Source organism: Poecilia reticulata, linkage group LG14 (genome assembly GCF_000633615.1).
Source record: "Poecilia reticulata strain Guanapo linkage group LG14, Guppy_female_1.0+MT, whole genome shotgun sequence".
In the NCBI taxonomy this organism is placed as follows: Eukaryota; Metazoa; Chordata; class Actinopteri; order Cyprinodontiformes; family Poeciliidae; genus Poecilia; species Poecilia reticulata.
The window spans coordinates 27963127-27981743 of NC_024344.1; the positions used below are offsets into that span (position 1 = coordinate 27963127).

General features: G+C 38.9%; 1 protein-coding gene across 6 annotated transcripts in view; it reads right to left on the bottom strand.

Annotated features, from left to right (window-relative positions):
• Positions 1-15237, bottom strand: part of gria1b (glutamate receptor, ionotropic, AMPA 1b) — a 192890-nt gene extending 177653 nt beyond the window's left edge. For all 6 annotated transcript variants that reach the window (XM_008428690.2, XM_008428691.2, XM_008428689.2 and 3 more), the window contains exons 1-2: positions 14911-15237; positions 7118-7252 (exon numbers count right to left, since the gene is read on the bottom strand). In XM_008428690.2, the coding sequence (XP_008426912.1) occupies positions 7118-7252; positions 14911-15028 (253 nt within the window). In that variant the 5' untranslated portion in view covers positions 15029-15237. The remainder of the gene's footprint in view (positions 1-7117; positions 7253-14910) is intronic.
• Positions 15238-18617: the final 3380 nt, after the last annotated feature.

The following is an 18617-nucleotide window of genomic DNA, read 5'->3' on the forward strand; positions in this document are numbered from 1 at the left end:
CTAGTTTCTTAGTTTGTTTTCTTTAGTTAGTTTTATTTCCACCTGTCCCTGGAACCACCACTTCTCAGGACATCCAGTAGATGTCACCCACGCTCCACCCCTGAGAAGTGTCCTGGTTCAACCCGGACACACACCTGCAGCTGGTTTAGAGGGCGTGGACCTGCGATATAAGCGGCAGCTACACTCCGTCTCACCGCCTGAGTGTTTGCCTACCACGGTAACCATCGTTCCAGAAAGAGGCCTTCTGTGATTACTCTCGTCTAACCCCTTGTTGTCTTCCTCGTCAGATTCTCCCGCCGTCTCCTCGTTGTTTCTCGGAAACCAGCTGCCCCCGCATTCGTGTGAGTCTGTCTCCCCGCTGTGGATCACCTCCCTCCTGTGTGATTCCCCGACGCTGCCGGTGTTGCCGGTCAGACGCCACTCCTTGTGTGTGTGTGCATTATCTCCCCTCGTCGATCCCTCTCCGGGATTTCCCCTTCGGGACGCTACGGGTCAGGAGGCCCACGCCCGAACTTCCCGGAGAACCGCCTGGACGGATCAAGTTCCAGGTTGTGCCCGACATCGGAGCTACATACCGCTCGCCAACGKACTCGTTGCTTGCGCTCCGCTTCGCCCATAATACCTCCACCCCAATAGAAGAACCGGTCCGCCGATTCGGCTTCGCCACCAGCTCCCTGACCCTTCAATAAACCATCATTGTATTTGACTCGCTCTGACTGATTGTGTTCTTGCATGTGGGTTCGCAACCTTAATACCAACATGACACTAACTTTTGACACTTAACAGTTGCCATTATCTCCTCCAGAGGACTGAATATCTAAAAACTGAAACCCTAAAGTTTCAACCTCACATCAGCTTCTGCATGCATTCCACAGTAGCGCAGCAGGAAGAAGCAGGTGAAGTGAAGCTCCCTGTGAAGATCCAGACATTCTGATTGATCACTTGACTTACAAATACACGTAGAATCACAAAATCCTTTATCTCCAATATAAATGAGCAATCATCCTGTTGGGCTCAGCCTACTTAAATCCATGTGAGAAGGTTAAAAATTTGGACTGTTAATGTCAAAAATGAATTGCAGACTTATGAACATGAGCTATTTTTTTTTATTCTGTGCAGTTAAAATTTTTAATTGTGAACATACACAGAGGCAGAATAATTTCCAAAGTCACTTTTTACATTTCTTCCGCTTCTTTAAGCTGCTGGCAAAAAAATGATTTCCATTTGACAGAACTGTTTGGAAAACTCCCTTTTCTGTTTTCCTGCTCTTTTATTTATTTTTTTTTCTCAGACATTCCTTCCTTTCTGTCTCTGTGTTTCCTCTGCAGTCCACCGTTGTGTGAAATGTAAAACAGACTGGGCTGTGCCTCCTGTGAGACAGACTCTACAGATGGAGTGGAGCAGCACGACCGCGTCCTTTCAGTGATTTCTGAGGGGGGAAAACAAACATTTCTCTGCGAGCTGCTGCAGCACGCTCAGATTCTGTTAGCAGGAATTATCCTCAGCCCTGATGGGGTGAAAGGGTTGACAGCTGGTGTCACACAGCGCTGGAGCACCGCTCAACCTGAACACAGCTAAATAGATAACACCTGCTTTGCATCAAGCTGGATTTGGTGGTCAACTAAAGCTTAAAATATAAAACCAACACGATGTTCTCCAACTCTCAGTGGAAAGGTAGAATATTTCCCTCAGGGCACATGAACAGCTTAAAAAATAATCAGTTCTCTTCATGTCCTCCTCACGGCATTTCTGAAATAGCCTTTCTTTTCCTTTTTTCCTTTCACCAAACTCAGAAGAGAAAGTTCAAATAAAGGAAAATGGGATTTTTAGTCCATGCACACGAACACAAGGCTCTCTGCAGCTTCCAGTGGCATCCAGGCATATAAAACGGGTCACAGTTTGCTGATAAAGATGCCAACAACATACTACACTGCAGAAACATAAAATCTTACCAAATATTGGTCTAATTTCTAGAACAAATATCACAGTACATGTGGAATGAGACAAAACCAACTCACAAGTACCTTTTGTTGTGTAAAGAAGCACTGAGTTTTTCTCAGTTTTTTTTTAGTTCTAGAGTGTGTACATGTGAACATTCTCTTAATGTACAGATGAAATGTCTGTTACTTTGTGCTTGGGTCTTTTGTGGCAGCCATCTTAGGCCGCTGCTAAAGGAGAGGCCCGCCTCAGACCCAGCTCTTTTATAGGAAGTAAGATGACAAAAGCTTGAGTTTGATTGGTTGAAACTTAAAGTAATTAAAGTAATAAAATGACTTCTAAATTGTGCCTTTGCATATAAGCTGTTTGTCTGATATTTTATCATTAATAAATATTCATTAATGTTTACATTATGTATGTGAAAGTCAACTTTGTTTTGTTTGACATGTGTATAGGTGGACTGCTGGATGTGGCAGTTAGACAGATGAGAACCAATAAACCAGCTTCGTTTGCTGAACGAAGCACGTGAAGCTTCATTACTTCAGTGATGGTGAGATTCATGAAACACGCTTCATGAAACACGCTTCATGAAACACTGATTCGTTCCATTCAATCGTTCGACTCAGGAGCCGATGAACCGTGGTGCTTCATTTGCTTTGCTGTGACATCAAGTGGACAAAAATAGTCAATGTGAAAACAACATGAAGCCTTACAATGAATAAACAAGTAAATGATGTTTGTGATTCTGATACATGAACTCTGATTATAGTCTTTATTAAAAAGAAAACTGGAACCAAATGGAGGAGAGAGTTGGCTTGTTACACTAACCAAGCTATGGACAAAATGACATTATTCATTTATTACTTAAAAATGAAAACTTAACTGTGCTCAGGGTTTGGTGGTTTCTGTTTTGAGATGATCCCGTCAGAAAATGTCGGCGCTCTGAGCGCAGGTGAAGCAAGAAACGCATCAGCAGGTTTAGAAATGTTACGATAAAACATTTGGTCACGTTCCCAATATTCCAGGTAAATGTATGCTGTCTCATCTTTGCATCCTAAAATGACTTGGCCGACCTGGTTAGTATGCTTGCTGTTCTGCAGAGCTCAATAATGCCTCAGCACACCTCAGGTTTTTTATATACATCATTAAATTCATTTGAACATGATACCTGTTCTTTTAAAATATTAGAAATTAGAACACAGGATATACTGTGTTGTTTTCTTGGCATTATAGTTAACAGTTTATTATTACTATGTGAAACTATTTGGAGAGATCAAAATCTTATCAGACAAGGAAAAATTGGGTCCGTAAGCTCCAATGAACTGCAAACTCGCACACAATAAAATCAAAAAACATGAAAATGTGATGGGTGAAAGAGTGATGTTTTACTGCCATGCATTTCGATCTGCAAGCAAACCGATGAACCAGTTTCTGAATCAGCCACATGGTACAGCCTGTTTGCGAGGCTTCAAACGTCACAACCTGCTCCATCAACACAAGCCTCGATACGTTCTTCATAAAAATCCTCCTGGATTACTGAACACAGTCCCAGGCCTCCACACAGAAGACACATCTCTAGTGATGTGTGATCTCTTTCCACACCACACCTCTCACAGTAGCAATGTAAGAGCTTGTTTGAAGTAAATAAATCCTTATTAATGAAAGAATCCTTGTTCCACTGGCAGATTATTTTACTTATAACAAGCACTATTTATCAATATTAAGGAATTATTGACTTAAAATTAGCTCCTATATTTTGCTCAAATGTTACTTGAGCAAAATAACATTTGAGGATTAGTTTCTAGTACAAATAATAGAAACTAGACCAAAATACTTGGAAAGATTTGTGCTTCTGCAGAGGGTACCCATCTCACAGCTGAAGGAAGGATTTGTAATTTTCAACTGTTTATAAATGTAACTTGGTGATGTTTCAAACAAATAAGCTATTTATGCTGACTTTTCACAGAAATATGAGCGTAACAGATGTGAAATTCAATTAAATTAACTACAATATAGTTCTTGATTAACTTTTTTCAACTTAATTATTCCTAATATGAGTTGAAAGTCTCTGAATGGCCTCACATTTCAGGTGTGAGAAGGCTGCTTTCTAAATTCTTTGTTCGGCCACAGAACAAGAAACACTTCCACTATTCTCTAACCCTCCTCCAGCGATCAGTCCCCAGAGCCCGAGTCCATTTATCGCTCAGCTCCCTCTAGTCCACATTTACTGCCGTCGGCGGCACTCTTTAAGACGCCTCTATTTACCCCAATCCTCCCCAAATCCCAAGCCTGCTTAACAAAGTCTGGAGAAAGGTCTGAAGAGCTGATCCATGATATGGAAGTGCAAACGACAGCAGAATGCATCAACCTCTAACAGGTTACTCAGTGTGTCTGATGCCACAGCAGATGAAACAAAATATTCCTGTAAAATAAACCCAAAATGATCAGAATCCAAGCGATTCAACATCAAAACTACATACTGATGAAATAATGATTAATAATCAATATGATCTGCTCATTTTAGATAGAAAGCTATGGATTGGCCCCCAGGCCTCGAGTTTGGCGTGTTTTCTTTAAGGAACCTGTGTGATCTTTTTTGTACAAGGTGTTTTAATTTATGTTGGTATGAATTCCACAAATTGCGTTTAAATGCACAAAATTTTTACTTATCTTTACCAGGTTTGCACAGTGAATGGAGGCCACTGTGTATTCAGAAACATAAAGCCGCTCTTAACCCTTGTATGTAGAAATGGGGTCCAACCGACCCCACACATGTAAAACGTCTATCATTTGCCTCAGTCCTCACACACACAAGGGCCTAACATCAAATGCAGCAGATTAAGTGATATATCAAGTGCTGTCATTCATTTCCCCACTGCGGGATTAATAAAGGAATATCTTATCTTATCTTATTGATGTATTCCTCTTTTATTATGTTTGAATGTGAATATGACAGGTAAACTGGGATCAAAGTTGTGGAATCCAGTGTTCCAACCATAAGTTGCATTTGATGTGACATCATGCTCGTTTTCTTTTGTTTTCTTTTTCAAAACATTTTTTTTTAACTTTAAGATTTCCTCCAAGCAGCCAGATCAAATAGTATAGGTCATCCCATCAGTTTTACACGCATGGCGCTGCATGAGATTAACTACCGTATATTTAATGGATGACATTGCCACAGCTACACTATCTATTCACTGCAACACACGGAGTTGCCACAGTCATGCTATGCTATATGCTATATCTTTTCATCTAAAAAGTCCATGGCTAGCTGGTGATCAAATTAGGGCTGAAACGATTCTTCGAATGATTCGAGGACCTCGATTATTAAAATTCCTCGAGGAAAATTTACCTGCCTCGAAGATTCATTAATTTATCTTATTATTATTTAGCGCGCTGTGTTCCGGCTGGAACATTATTTGAGTTGCGCGGAGCTCTGACTTCTGCCTCTGAGTTGTTGACGCAAGCTAAGTGTTGGCAGCATTCAAGTTCGGCTTTTGGGGATTTTATTGATTGATGATATTGCTGGGTTTTCATTGTTTTTGGAGGACCAGACGCAATGCTTGAAGTACGGCAGCCTTTCTCATCCTGGAGCTGCTGGTTTAAAGCGAAGGGCGGGAAGAGCGCTGCAGGAGTATTTATACATGTAAGCAGATAGACTGAACACGGCGGGCGGCTGAGTAGTTCATGCTTATAGTGCAAGTGTAGCTTTACGGACAAACCGCACAATAAATTTCAGATCATCCCGGTCTCAACAAACGGGAGGTGGAGCGCATCGTACGGCTGGTGGATGAGTTTCTGAGTGTGATGAACGAAGGTGTCAAATCCCGTTGTTAACAAGGACAAAAAAGATATAAATGGCTGGGCAAGGCACACCTGTCAAGTCTCCCGTTTTGGCAGGGAAACTACCGTTTTTTTAATTCCCTCTTTCCAGCTGTACTTCCGTATTTCCTGTAAATATTCCGTATTGCCCTCCCGGGTCTTTCGTTTGTGCAGTTTTTTTACTGCCCCGGACTCCAGACCCCCAACTCCAGGTGACATTTCCCATATTCTCAAACCCAAAGCTTGACACGTATGCGGCAAGGTGAGAATTAATCTATTAAACTCCCTGCAGATGAATACATAAACTAAAATCTGAATTATAGACATTTTTTATAAGCGTATTTGTGAGTCTGCCTCTTTATTATTAAATTGAATAGAATTTCAGATCATTGTATAACTTTTCTTTAGGTTAACTTAGAAAATGAGCTTATAGGTTAGTTTTCTAAGCTACAGAAAAGTAACTGCTAGGGAAACTCAAATATGAAAAATTGGACTGCCATTGCTCTCCGATAGTAACACCAGTGCTATGCCAGATTTACCAATATTTCATTTTATAAATGTATTTATCTGATTACTCGATTAATCATAAGAATAATCGATAGATTACTTGATTACTAAAATATTTGTTTACAACAGCCCTCGATCAAATGGCCATTTTGCTTGGTGCCACATGGCTCAGCAGGAAACCAGGAGCATCATGTACAGAGGCTAAAGACCGTCATGCAGCTGCCCTTGGTCCTCAGCCCAACTCAGGACATTTGCTGCATCTCTCTACCTTTCTTCCTGTCAGCTAATAAAAATAAAGGTCAAAAAATCTACTTTAGATGAGTCTGATTTCAGAATGAGCAAAATCGTGTTTCAAAAAGGGCATGTTTTAGAAGTTTAATTTAGGAATGCAAAGCTTTTAGTTTAAAAAGTTACATTTTTAAATCAAGCTGATGTTTGTAGAGTCACTTGTTCATTCTTATTTATTTTAAAGGTGTTTACTTTCTGTAGGTCTGTTTTTTAGTGTTAAATATTTTATATTCTTCAGATGCTGAAGGCTTTTTGACTTTCAGTGCTTTTTTAGGACTAGTCTGTTTTCAGTAAAGTTGAGTTTGTTTAATGTGGCTGTCTTTTCATGAGCTTTGGGATATAATAACAAAATAAACAGACCACAATAAACCTTTGCACCAAAATGCAATAAGCAACCCCARATACACACTGTTCAGTGAAATAGGCTACTGAAGAATCAAAGTCAATGTGTCTTCCCAGAGTCTTCCCCCCCAAGAATGCTGGCTGTAGTATTTTTGTTCACAAAGACAATCTGAAATATTCCCTCTATCACACACTCACAGTTTTTAGTGTTTTCACTTACAAGCATAGGTCATGGCAAAACTGCTCCCAATGTCCACCATGTCCACCTGTGGCACCAGTTTGGGGACATCCTGATGTTGTGCCAGGGCGAAACGAAACACCTCGTATTCATGGGACCCAGTGGGGAAAAGGCCTCCTAGTCAATATGAAAACACATAGTAAGAAGATTTGGAAAAAAAGTGCAAATTTCCCCCATTTTCAGTTTTTAGGACACCACTTAGTTATGTTTTACACATTTCAGGGATAAAGAGCACTAGTAAGAGTACTACAATTCTATAATTACATAAAGACAAAAATATGTATAAAAGGTGTACTTTGTATGTCGGGCAGCAGCATTTTACAGGCAGGAGATGTGAGATCCTGCCTTTAAAATGAATAAAAATGGGTCAAATCTCAGGACTCCACAGGAGCATCAAAAATGCACAATCTATTGTAGGACTTGTTTCTTAAAGGTGTTCCAGTAATAATGTATTCCCTATTTCAGTCCCTCTCAAAACAAATTTTCAAGATAATTACAGCAGCAGACTGACAGAAAGTACAGCATATTTGTGAAAGTAAAAAGAAATAGAATTTGGCTTTCCAAATTTTTGAAAGATAAAATTCTGAAGGGTGTGTCTCCTGTTACTATTAATAATATAGCATTTTGCCACTCAAATGTTTTTTTTTTACTTTGGGCCAGTGGCTCCAAAATGTTCAACTTTAAAACAGGCTGTGTGATAGCTGAACTAGTATTTTAAAGTCCTATGAGTCCTTTAAACAAAAATGTCATGGTAACACATGTCATGAACCATGGTGCTTGTTATGCTATAGCCTTTTGTAATTATGTATAAAATCTAACCAATTCTTGAGATTTCAAGATTACTTCAGACCTCAGAGTTGCCATTCTGAGGCCAACAGTTGAGTCCTAAAATCCTGAGTCCTAAATTCTGAAACTGTACAAAACTAATTTTGACATTATAAATAAAGGGGACCTCTTGCTCCATGATTCATCCCTCAGTCAGGCTTCATCATTGTGGCTAAAAATGATCAGTGTTTGGCAGTAATTGCTGTTAAAAGCCTCTTGGCATGGCTCTTATTTCAACCATTTGCCTGCCACTCACACCTACTTCTCATAATAGTTTTCAGGGTCTCATGGAAATAATGTGAACACTTAAACTCCTACTGGTCAGCACCTTATTGGTCCTCTGGAACAAAACGAGATCTGTTTTCATTATAATTTTATTCTGAGCAACAACACTGCAAGGTTTTGTTTTTCAGATGACACCACTGAAACGTCTTATATTTAAACCAAACAATAAAATTTGAAATTTCAGTAGAAACATGAAAAGTGAATAACAAGTGTACCACCCAGGAGGGAAATTCTCAGGCTCCAAAACAAAAAAACAAATTAAGCTAAGGATTGCCTTGGGGGACGCCATAGCTAAGGCTCTATTTTAGGTCCTCTACTTTTTAATTTGAACATGTTGCCGCTTGGTGAAGTCATCAGGAACCATGGAATCACTTTCCACTGTTATGCTGATGACACTCAGTTATACACGTCATTGTCTCTGGATGACCTCCGGCCAATCACTGCACTTTTTAATTGCATTTCAGACATAAAGACCCGGATGGCACAGAACTTCCTCCAGCTAAACCAGGACAAAACAGAAGTTTTAATCATTGGACCGGAGGATCAGAAGGAAATTATAATTCAGATCGACTGGTAAATCAAGAGCTTCGCTTTTTGGCTCAGCTCTCTCTTCACCACCACAGAACTCGCTTTACTGCAAACACTGCACCAATAGATCTGTTGATCTCCAACTCCATTTTTCCCTAATTTGTGAACAAGATCACTTCATCAAGGGAAAATAATAGTTGATATATATATGAGACCAACACAAGCTAGTACAAAACTGTTGAGCGTAAGGAATTGTGGTCTCCACCTGTTTTACAACTTTAAATCTGCGTTGGAAAGTGCTGGATGTGTTTTTTACTTTAAGTCAGAGAGAGTGTGTTTAGTACCTTATGCAAAGTTACACATTGTGCTTTTCCTGACCTTCAGAAAGTTCATACTTGTTGTTGTATTACCATCCGTAGCTTATAGCAAACTTAATAGATTTCTTTTTTTCATCCATGTCATAAGGTCAGATTTGTGTTTGGCAGAAGTGGTCACATCGACACATCCTCCCTCTGCTGTGGATCTCTACAGTTCCTCCTGATTCAACACTGACTGTGAACTTTTTCTGTCACATAAAATATCAATAAATAACAGCAGAATTGGTTTTTAGGTGACAAAATGTAAAAAGTTTAAGGTGTTTTAAAACACAGTATACTTTTTAATTTTGCAAAGAGAAAAATAAACATCAAATCCATGTTATCCAGAATAAAACTTCTGAATGTCCTAGGATTACTAAACCATGAATGAATAAAACATCAGAGGAACAGAACACTTTCTTTCAAAATGTGCAACAAACTTTGGACATGCTGATAGACCATGTGATGGTATGTAATGAATGAACCCAAGTTCTAAAAGGCTGGAAGTGGTCCATCTGCTGTGACAGAAGGCCTAACTAATTCAGGAAAAACATGCAGAAAAAACAACGTTCCAGAGCCAAAACTGCTGAAAGCTGTTTGGTATTCAGGCTCAGACTGCAGGAGGGGGTTCACTCCAGAAAAAAATTCAACATGATGCCTCATCAGCATCAAACCTGGGAGCAAACTACAGCGGGAGTCCGAACCGGTTGGCTTGATGAGTCATGATAATGATCCACTCCGCAGACCACAGCTGCAGGAGCCACAGCAACCAATCTGACGGGAGCGGAAAAGAAATCTGAGGAAATACCCTGAAGCTGGATTCAGAAGGTGTACATATACTGTAGGAGTGAAAGTTTTGTCAATTGTAAAAATTACTAAAAACTAAATTATTCAAATTATCTGTGACAATATTGACGAGTTCCCAATTTAATTAAATATATTAAATATTAATATATTTTTGCCATCAGGTTTATATTAAAGAAAATTTACAAAAGATGAGAAACTATTCTGTTTACTTAAGAATTCAATCTGTCATAATCATATTGAATTTCTTTAATTTGCTTTTTTATTCTCATTTGAAATTGGAACACTGACTAGTGTCTTTGATGGAACCATTTTATCTGAAAACATTTTAAGCTGAATAACAATTCTTTACTGATTAAATAACTTAATTAGATCAGCTCCTAAATAATACATTATGACACAAAGTATACTGTATTACTTTTTGTTATTTCAAAAGTAATATTGCTATGGTTTCCATGCATCCATCCATTTTCTTCCTCTTATCCGGGGTCGGGTTGCGGGGGCAGCAGCTTCAGAAGGGAGGCCCAGGAATCCCAAGGCGTTCCCAGGCCAGCCGAGAGACGTAATCCCTCCAGCGTGTCCTGGGTCTTCCCCGAGGCCTCCTCCCGGTGGGACGTGCCTGGAACACCTCACCAGGGAGGCGTCCAGGAGACATCCTTACACGTTTGGGCCTGCCAGGTCTGACCGCCTTCCTCCCCCACCACCGGAGCCAATTCGTCACCAGGTAGTGGTCAGTGGACAGCTCCGCACCTCTCTTCACCAGAGTGTCCAAGACATGCGGCCGCAAATCTGATGAGACGATGACGGAGTCAATCATCAAACTGTGGCCTAGGGTGTCCTGGTGCCAAGTGCACATATGGACGCCCTTATGCCTGAACATGGTGTTCGTGATGGACAATCCGTGACGAGCACAGAAGTCCAACAACAGAACACCGCTTGGGTTCAGATCTGGGGGGCCGTTCCTCCCAACCACGCACCTCCAGGTCTCACTGTCATTGCCCACGTGAGCGTTGAAGTCCTTTCTAATATAATAATTTCTAATATATTAATAATGCAGTCAAACATTTGTCTTCAGGTAGATGACTGAAAGGTAATAGAAAAGCTAAATTACAGATAAATATCCTAACTGACTGGATTTACCAAATACATTTATAAAGAAGGCCAATCATGCAGCCTCAGACTTAGAAAAACTCTGTTCTGCATCTTCAGAACACAAAGATAATTCACATTTGTTTTTTTATCATTATTATTTTAAATATTGATGGCTTTTGATGATTTTTAGAGGATGTGAACGACTTGTTGAGCTGCAAACAGCTAGTTAGACAGAACTTGGAGTGATCTGACTGAAACGACTACACCACTGTTCCAAACCTGGTCAACTTTAGTTGCAGATACAACACAGAATCTGTAAGGAAGATACTGTACTTTAGCTTTTGACCATCTCCACAGATGTTAGCAACTAACATTCTTCCATCTACATGACTAAATAATGGGCATAGTGGATCCTGATACTATGGTGCATGTAATCAAAGTAATAGATACTACCATTACTAATATCCTGCAGAGGTCCCTGCAGGATATTATTGGAGGATATGCACAATACAAACACAGCACCTAACCCACAAGAGCACAATCACATAACCAACCCACAGCATGTCACACAAAGTTTTGACTAGACTGAGTGTTTAACCCTGCCACTGTCTCAGGAAGAGTGTGTCAGATGTCATGGTATGCCAACCTGGTGACCCGTCAACTCTTCATTTCGCGAACCACAAAAAAATCTGTGAAACCGGCGACCGTGTACTTTTCACATGGAGCTTTGTGAAGCTCCGTGTGAGTTGGGTTCACATAACAAGGGTTGTTTGAACCCAACCCTAAAACTATGGAAGGTTTAAAAGTCTGTTTTTTTTATTTTTACCTAACTTCACTGCATAGTCACATTTAGCTTACAGAAAAAACGCCAACCCACCAAAGAAACAAACGTGAACTGAACAACAGCATTTATGTTCAGGGTGTACATGTGTCCACCCCCATAGACTCACACAGACATGGGCTGCGTACAAAATGTTTTGACAAAAGAAACTTTTTTTCCCATAATTTTGGTTAATAGTAGAAAGGTGAAGATAATAAAAAAGCTAATAAAGGTTGTTTTTTTTTTACTTAAAGGAAAATCTCAAGGTACGCACAGTGTGCACAACCATACAGCAGCACTCACTGGCCTGTATAATGGCTGGTTACTATGGAAACTCCACACAAACTGGTGGACAGACATTATTGCTGACCAAAGAGTGACATTTAATTCAAAGACAGCACATATTGCTGCTTGGATGCCAAGAGAAGTGACACAGCCTGTTTGATCTCCAACATCTACACTATTTAGTGTTTTATTTTTTGATATAAATAAAAAAAGATCTGTTGTTTGGTAACAGTCTATTTTTATTTGATCCTCTGTTGTCATTTTGCAGGCCATTTTATAACTTAAAGGTAACCATTAAAATATGCTTTATTGAAACAAGTTTCTTCCAACTGAATGAAGACAAATTTGTAATCAACAAAATGGCAAAGGTGCATCATTCCAGTGCATTTAGAACACGTACAACCTTCAACCTCCATCTAGTTCAGTTAATGCTGACTAATGCATTTACACTGTAAAACATTTCAAGGTGGTTTAACTTGAAAATGAAAGTCCACCTGCTGCTTTGAAAATGTAATTTAAGTTAACAAAAAGAATTCTTTTGGTTTTAACTGAGAAATTAAAGTTCATTAAGTTGATTTACAACAAGAGACAAGTTGTCTAAAGATTGTTTTTAAGTTATTTAATCTTGAATTGTGAGTTCTAACTTAACGCTTGAAAATAAACCAAATAATTATTTCACAATATGCAAGAAAAAAACAAACTGCCCTCACCTACTTAAAGACCCATATTAGTCTATTATTTTTACTCACAACATCAAGTTAAAAAAACTTATTATTTTACTTTTGAATCATTTAAATTTCTGTTTCAAATTGCATGAACAAAATTTCTGATGTGATAAAGAAATTTATTAAACATAGCAATAAATTCTGCTCACAAACAGTGTGAACAGGACATTATCCTCAAGCTTTGCAAACTATCAGTTGCATTAAAACAAACATTTGCCTTAATAACAGAAGAATCAGATCAATGTAACACTTCCATCTCACTCCACACAGGATACCAGAACATGCTGCTAAGCTCACGGGGAAACAGTTCCCACTCCTGTCTTTTTCTTCTTTCAGTTTCTTTTTTAAGTGCTAACCTAAAAACTCTAGTTTATTCAACTCTTGGAAGTATGATCAAATTCATAAAAAATTAACACAACTATGTAAGTTTATGTTTCATAAACTCAAACATGTTAAATTCACTGACTTGAAGAATGGAAGATAGCAGACACAACTAATAGCAGGTCAAATGTTTTGCAGTGTAGTCAAGTAACTGCCAATGCATTTTCAAGAATTACAAATTGCTTGAACATGCCAGATGAGGCAAATATTTTGTGCTGATAGTAACTTATCTTGCAGAATAAGATATTAGGTGTATTACATGACTTGTGTAAGTGACCAGGTTAGAGTTGTAAATGATAACTAGTCATCATGTGTCAATTTGATAAATAAAGGATATGTAAATACAAAAGCTGTGTTGTTGCGGGCTGCACAGTGGCGCAGTTGGTAGAGCTGTTGCCTTGCAGCAAGAAGGTTGTGGGTTTGACTCCCGGCCCCGGTCTTTCTGCATGGAGTCTCCATGTTCTCCCTGTGCATGGTGGGCTTTCTCCAGGTACTCCGGTTTCCTCCCACAGTCCAGAAACATGACTGTCAGATTAATGTGTGTGTGTGTGTGTGTGTGTGTGTGCGCACATGGTTGTTTGTCCTGTGTGTCTCTGTGTTGCCCTGCGACAGACTGGTGACCTGTCCAGGGTGACCCCGCCTCTCGCCCGAAACGAGAGGCGGGGCATAGAGGCACCAGCAACCCTCCTGACCCCACTGAGGGACAAGGGTGAAAGAAAATGGATGGATGGATGTGTTGTTGCAGAGAGATGACAGTAGAAGCCATCCTGGCTTGACCAGAAAGGGATAACAACTAAATTCCAGCCACAGTAGCGATAACTCTGCATGTTACTTCAAGAAAAATTCAGACCCCATTTGATTATGCTATGCTACACTTTTTAGACTGTCTGTCTGTCAGATGCTCTGGTAACTGCCTGACATCACTTCTGTTTCATTATTCTTCAGCTCTGTCAACCATTCACATCTCCATCTCCAATTTCTATGAGGACAAATCACGATAAAATTTCTCAGGATTCCATTTCTGCTTATGTTTTAACTTTGGTTGAGCTGTACTGTACAACTTTACATCAAATGTAATGTAAGGCAGTTTAATGGAATATTTAATCATTTCTATTTATATATGACTTCATTACAGTTGAGTCAAATATAAATTAGTTTATTATAAAAAGATTTCTAGAAAACACAAAATACTGCAAAGAAATAATGATAATTATAAAATTGATACCAATTACAGTTTTCCTTATTTATCATATTTTTCACACATTGACATACATTTATGTAAGATTAATCTTATTTTATGGTAGTGAATCACAGTTTGCTGCTGATTATATTTTGAAGAAAACAACTGTGAAAACCCGAAGGATATTCTTTGAAATGAAAAACATCTGAGACGATGTTTTAAATTTTGGAAATGTTACCTGCTTGTTGCAAGTAAATGAGCGTAAAATTCTTCAAACCACAAAAGCTAAATAATGAATAAGACTCTGAAAGTCACGACAGCAACACTGAGCTCTGAACTCATTTTGCTTTATAATGTAAGATAATAAGGTTGCATAAGTTGTAATGACAACGGGGCTATTTTTGTGTCAAACGAGAGGCAGGAGAAAATGTCATTTGTCTTTTAAATGAAGAAGTTCAAGAGACCTGAGATAGATGGAATTAGCTGCGACTCACCAATGTTTATGTTGCTTGGGAAACTTGTGCCGCTGCAGATCCCAGTCAGCAGCTGCAGCAGCAGCAGCAGCAGCAGCAGCAGCAGCAGCGGGGGGGCCGGAAAACTCTGCAGACGCATGTTTCCTGCAGCAGCAGCACCGACAGGGGACCCGGAGCAACCTGCGTAATCCCATTCACGCCGTGGCCGGCAGGGATCCACCGCAGCACGGACACACACGCCTTCCGCTCCAACTGCTTTTATTTCTCTGGCTCATTAACATCCATACAGTTGGAGCGCAGCGCTTTGCTGCCGCGTCGGCGGTGAGTCTCTGACTGCTTGATGCGTTTCCTCACCTCCTCTCTTTCTCTACCATCTCTCCTCCCCTTCCCAGTCTCTCTCTCTCTCTCTCTCTCTCTCTCTCTCTCTCTCTCTCTCTCTCTGAGAAAATCATGAATTTTCTGCCTTCTTTGATCCAGATATTTCACCTCAAGTCAAACACGCTCCTCAACAAACCAACCCAGCAGCATTTTTCACAGAATCCGCATAGAAACCCTGACAACACCCTTTGTTCTAAACAGATTCTTTTTACATTTGTTGCAGATATTGTTTACTAAGCAGCGTCTGGAAGGCACAGGTCTATCTATCTATCTATCTATCTATCTATCTATCTATCTATCTATCTATCTATCTATCTATCTATCTATCTATCTATCTATCTATCTATCTATCTNATCTATCTATCTATCTATCTATCTATCTATCTATCTATCTATCTATCTATCTATCTATCTATCTATCTATCTATCTATCTATCTATCTATCTATCTATCTATCTATCTATCTATCTATCTATCTATCTATCTATCTATCGATCGATCTGATTTTTTTCAGCAACAATATCAGAAAGTGAAATTCATATGACAATTTCTTTTTTACACATACAGTATTTAAAACTTTTATATCTTGTCATTTTAATATTTATGGATTTCAAAAATTTAAGATTAAAAAAGTTACATTTTGGAAACTTTGGTGTCACATTCCATTCATCTTCTTTACTCAAAACAACATTCACAAATGTTTCTGATGTCCAGAAGACAGTCACTGACCATGTGGTCTTTAAACTGACTGCAGAAGGTCATTGCTAAAGAAGGTGGTTGTTCACAGAGTTCTATAAGCATATTAATAGAAAGATGGGTGGAAACAAAAAGTATGACAGGAAAAGGTACCTTGAGAGGAATCAAAATCAAATAACCAAAGTCTCCCTTTCAGAGAATGTAAAGTTTTCATCTCATTTGGAAATTAAGAGTGTAGAAGCTCAATTTGACTCTCATCCACACACAATGACACCTGGACTTGTTATTCTGACATGCTCATTGACACAGATATGCACTTTTCTTACAAATTCCACTTGATGTTCTGCAAATGTTCAGGATAATTTGAGTAGTGCACCAAAGCAAGAGAGAAAAACTGTAAGAGATCACCTTTCATGCACTTTATTAGGTACACCTGTCCAAGTGCTCTTTAACACAAATGTTGAGTCAGCCAATCATATGGCAGCAACTCTATGCCTTTAGGCATGTAGACAATCTGCTGCAGTTCAAACTGAGCATTGTGTCAACGCCACAGCCTACCTGAGTATTGTTGCTGACCATGTCCATCCCTTTATGACCACAGTGTATCCATCTTCTGATGGATACTTCCAGCAGGACAACACGCCATGTCATAAAGCGTGAATCATCTCAGACGGGTCTGTTGAACACGACAATGAGTTCACTGACCTGGAATGGCCTCTACAGTATTAAATCAAGTGTGTTAGTATTTTTTATATTTGCTTAATTAAAGCTTAACTAATTTATTAGATGGTTCTTTTCTGCTTTTACTCAATTAAAAAAATTTCAACTTTTCAACCCATTTAAAGAAAACATCAATCATCATCTAACAGTATTTGATTTTTCAAAGGTCCATAACAAAAAAAAATGATGTAAGAATTTAGTAGTTATATAGTATTACCTCACCATTTCCCCTTCGTCCCCTTTTTACACGTGGCATTGCCCAGGTGTTACAATCACATTAGCTTCAAATAAAGTGTGTGGGGGGATCAATGGGTACTTCAGGTGAACACAAAGCTTTACTGCTTTTAGAGGAACTTTCAGCATAGACGTCTCTTTAATTACAGGTTTACTTTTCATGTGTTTTTTCTTTTTTCTTTTGTTAACTTCAGCGGCGTTCTATCTTATTTCTCTAAAATAAAAACCATCTTTAATGTAAACCACATCTCAAAACCTCTAATTTAAGGTTTTTCCTTTTTAATTTGTTCACAATCATCAGTTTGTAGTAGCCATTTACGTTTAACAAGTTTCTTAAAGCCTCAGACTTTCACTTAACAATGTATTTCAGACAAACTAACGTTAATTTTTTATATTTTAAATTCAATTGTCAATAATTTTACCCGTTACTCAAACTTGTAGTAAAATGTCTATCTTTAAACACATGTTACATTTCATTCATTCCAATATAAACACAATCTCAACCAATTTGTAGATTCTTTATAGAATTAAACTATAACTTAACTCTTTCAGTTAACATTATCAAATTTACAGCTTTAATACTGATGTGTTCTGATATGTCCTCTTAAAGGCAAACCGACGTCTCAATCCTGACTGGGGTCCAGCGCTGAATATGGGTCACTGCTAGGTCAACCCCACAACATCGGACAGACATTGGCGTCAATTAAAGAGGCGATGCAGCAAAACCATCAACAAGTTACTGAGACTGTTTTCATTATTTACCCCAGAAGAGATAAATAATACCGCAAGAGACTGTAGATGAGCAGGTTGGAGAGGCTGAGGAGGAAACGCCAGGAGAGGAGATCAGCAAGGCTGCAGAAATATGTGTACAGTTGGAAGTGGCCGTTTTCTCTCATTCAATAATTTCATGTGGTAAACATTCATAAAACATTTGATTAACACACTTCCAGTTGCATGTAAACAGGTGAAGAAATTGATCACATTTAAAGTAAAAATTTGATATTTAAAATATTTCAGGTAATAAACATACACGTGATGAAAGATTATATTTTTAAATAAACATTTTATGTGATTAAAGTAAACAATTAWATAATCAGACATCTGTCAGGACACTGGGTTTTTGGGTTTGTTTTGCTTTTCATTTTATTTAGCTTCATGTTTTAGTTCACTTTAGTTTAGCCCAGTGGAGCCCAAAGTGGGTCCTGGTTCCCCGGCATCCTGCATGTTTTAGTCTCTCCCTGGTTTAACGCACCTGGATCAAATGATGGCTCGTTAGAGACCTAAGGAACATTGACAAGCTGAAAAGGTTGTTGCTACCAGCAGGGAGAGAACTAAAACGTGCAGAATGCCGGAGCYAGAGGACYGACTTTGGACACCCCTGGTTTAGCCCTTTATGGTCCTTTTRATATTATTTGAGGTATTTAGTATATTATTGCTTTCCTTATTTTCAGTCCCTTATAGTGTTGGTAGTTAGGTTAATTCTTTAGTTAAGGTTCTGTCCTTATTTGTCAGAGTCCATGTCCAACCTTCTTTAATGACTACAGTTTAATTCTATTTTATCCTTCTAGTCATTTCTTATTTCAGCCTCGCTGCAGTGTTTCTAGTAATGTTTGTTTCTTAATTTGATCACCATAGGCAGTGGCGCAACTACACATTATTCAGGTGGATGCGAAAACATGGATCGGCGCCCCCCCTCCCCC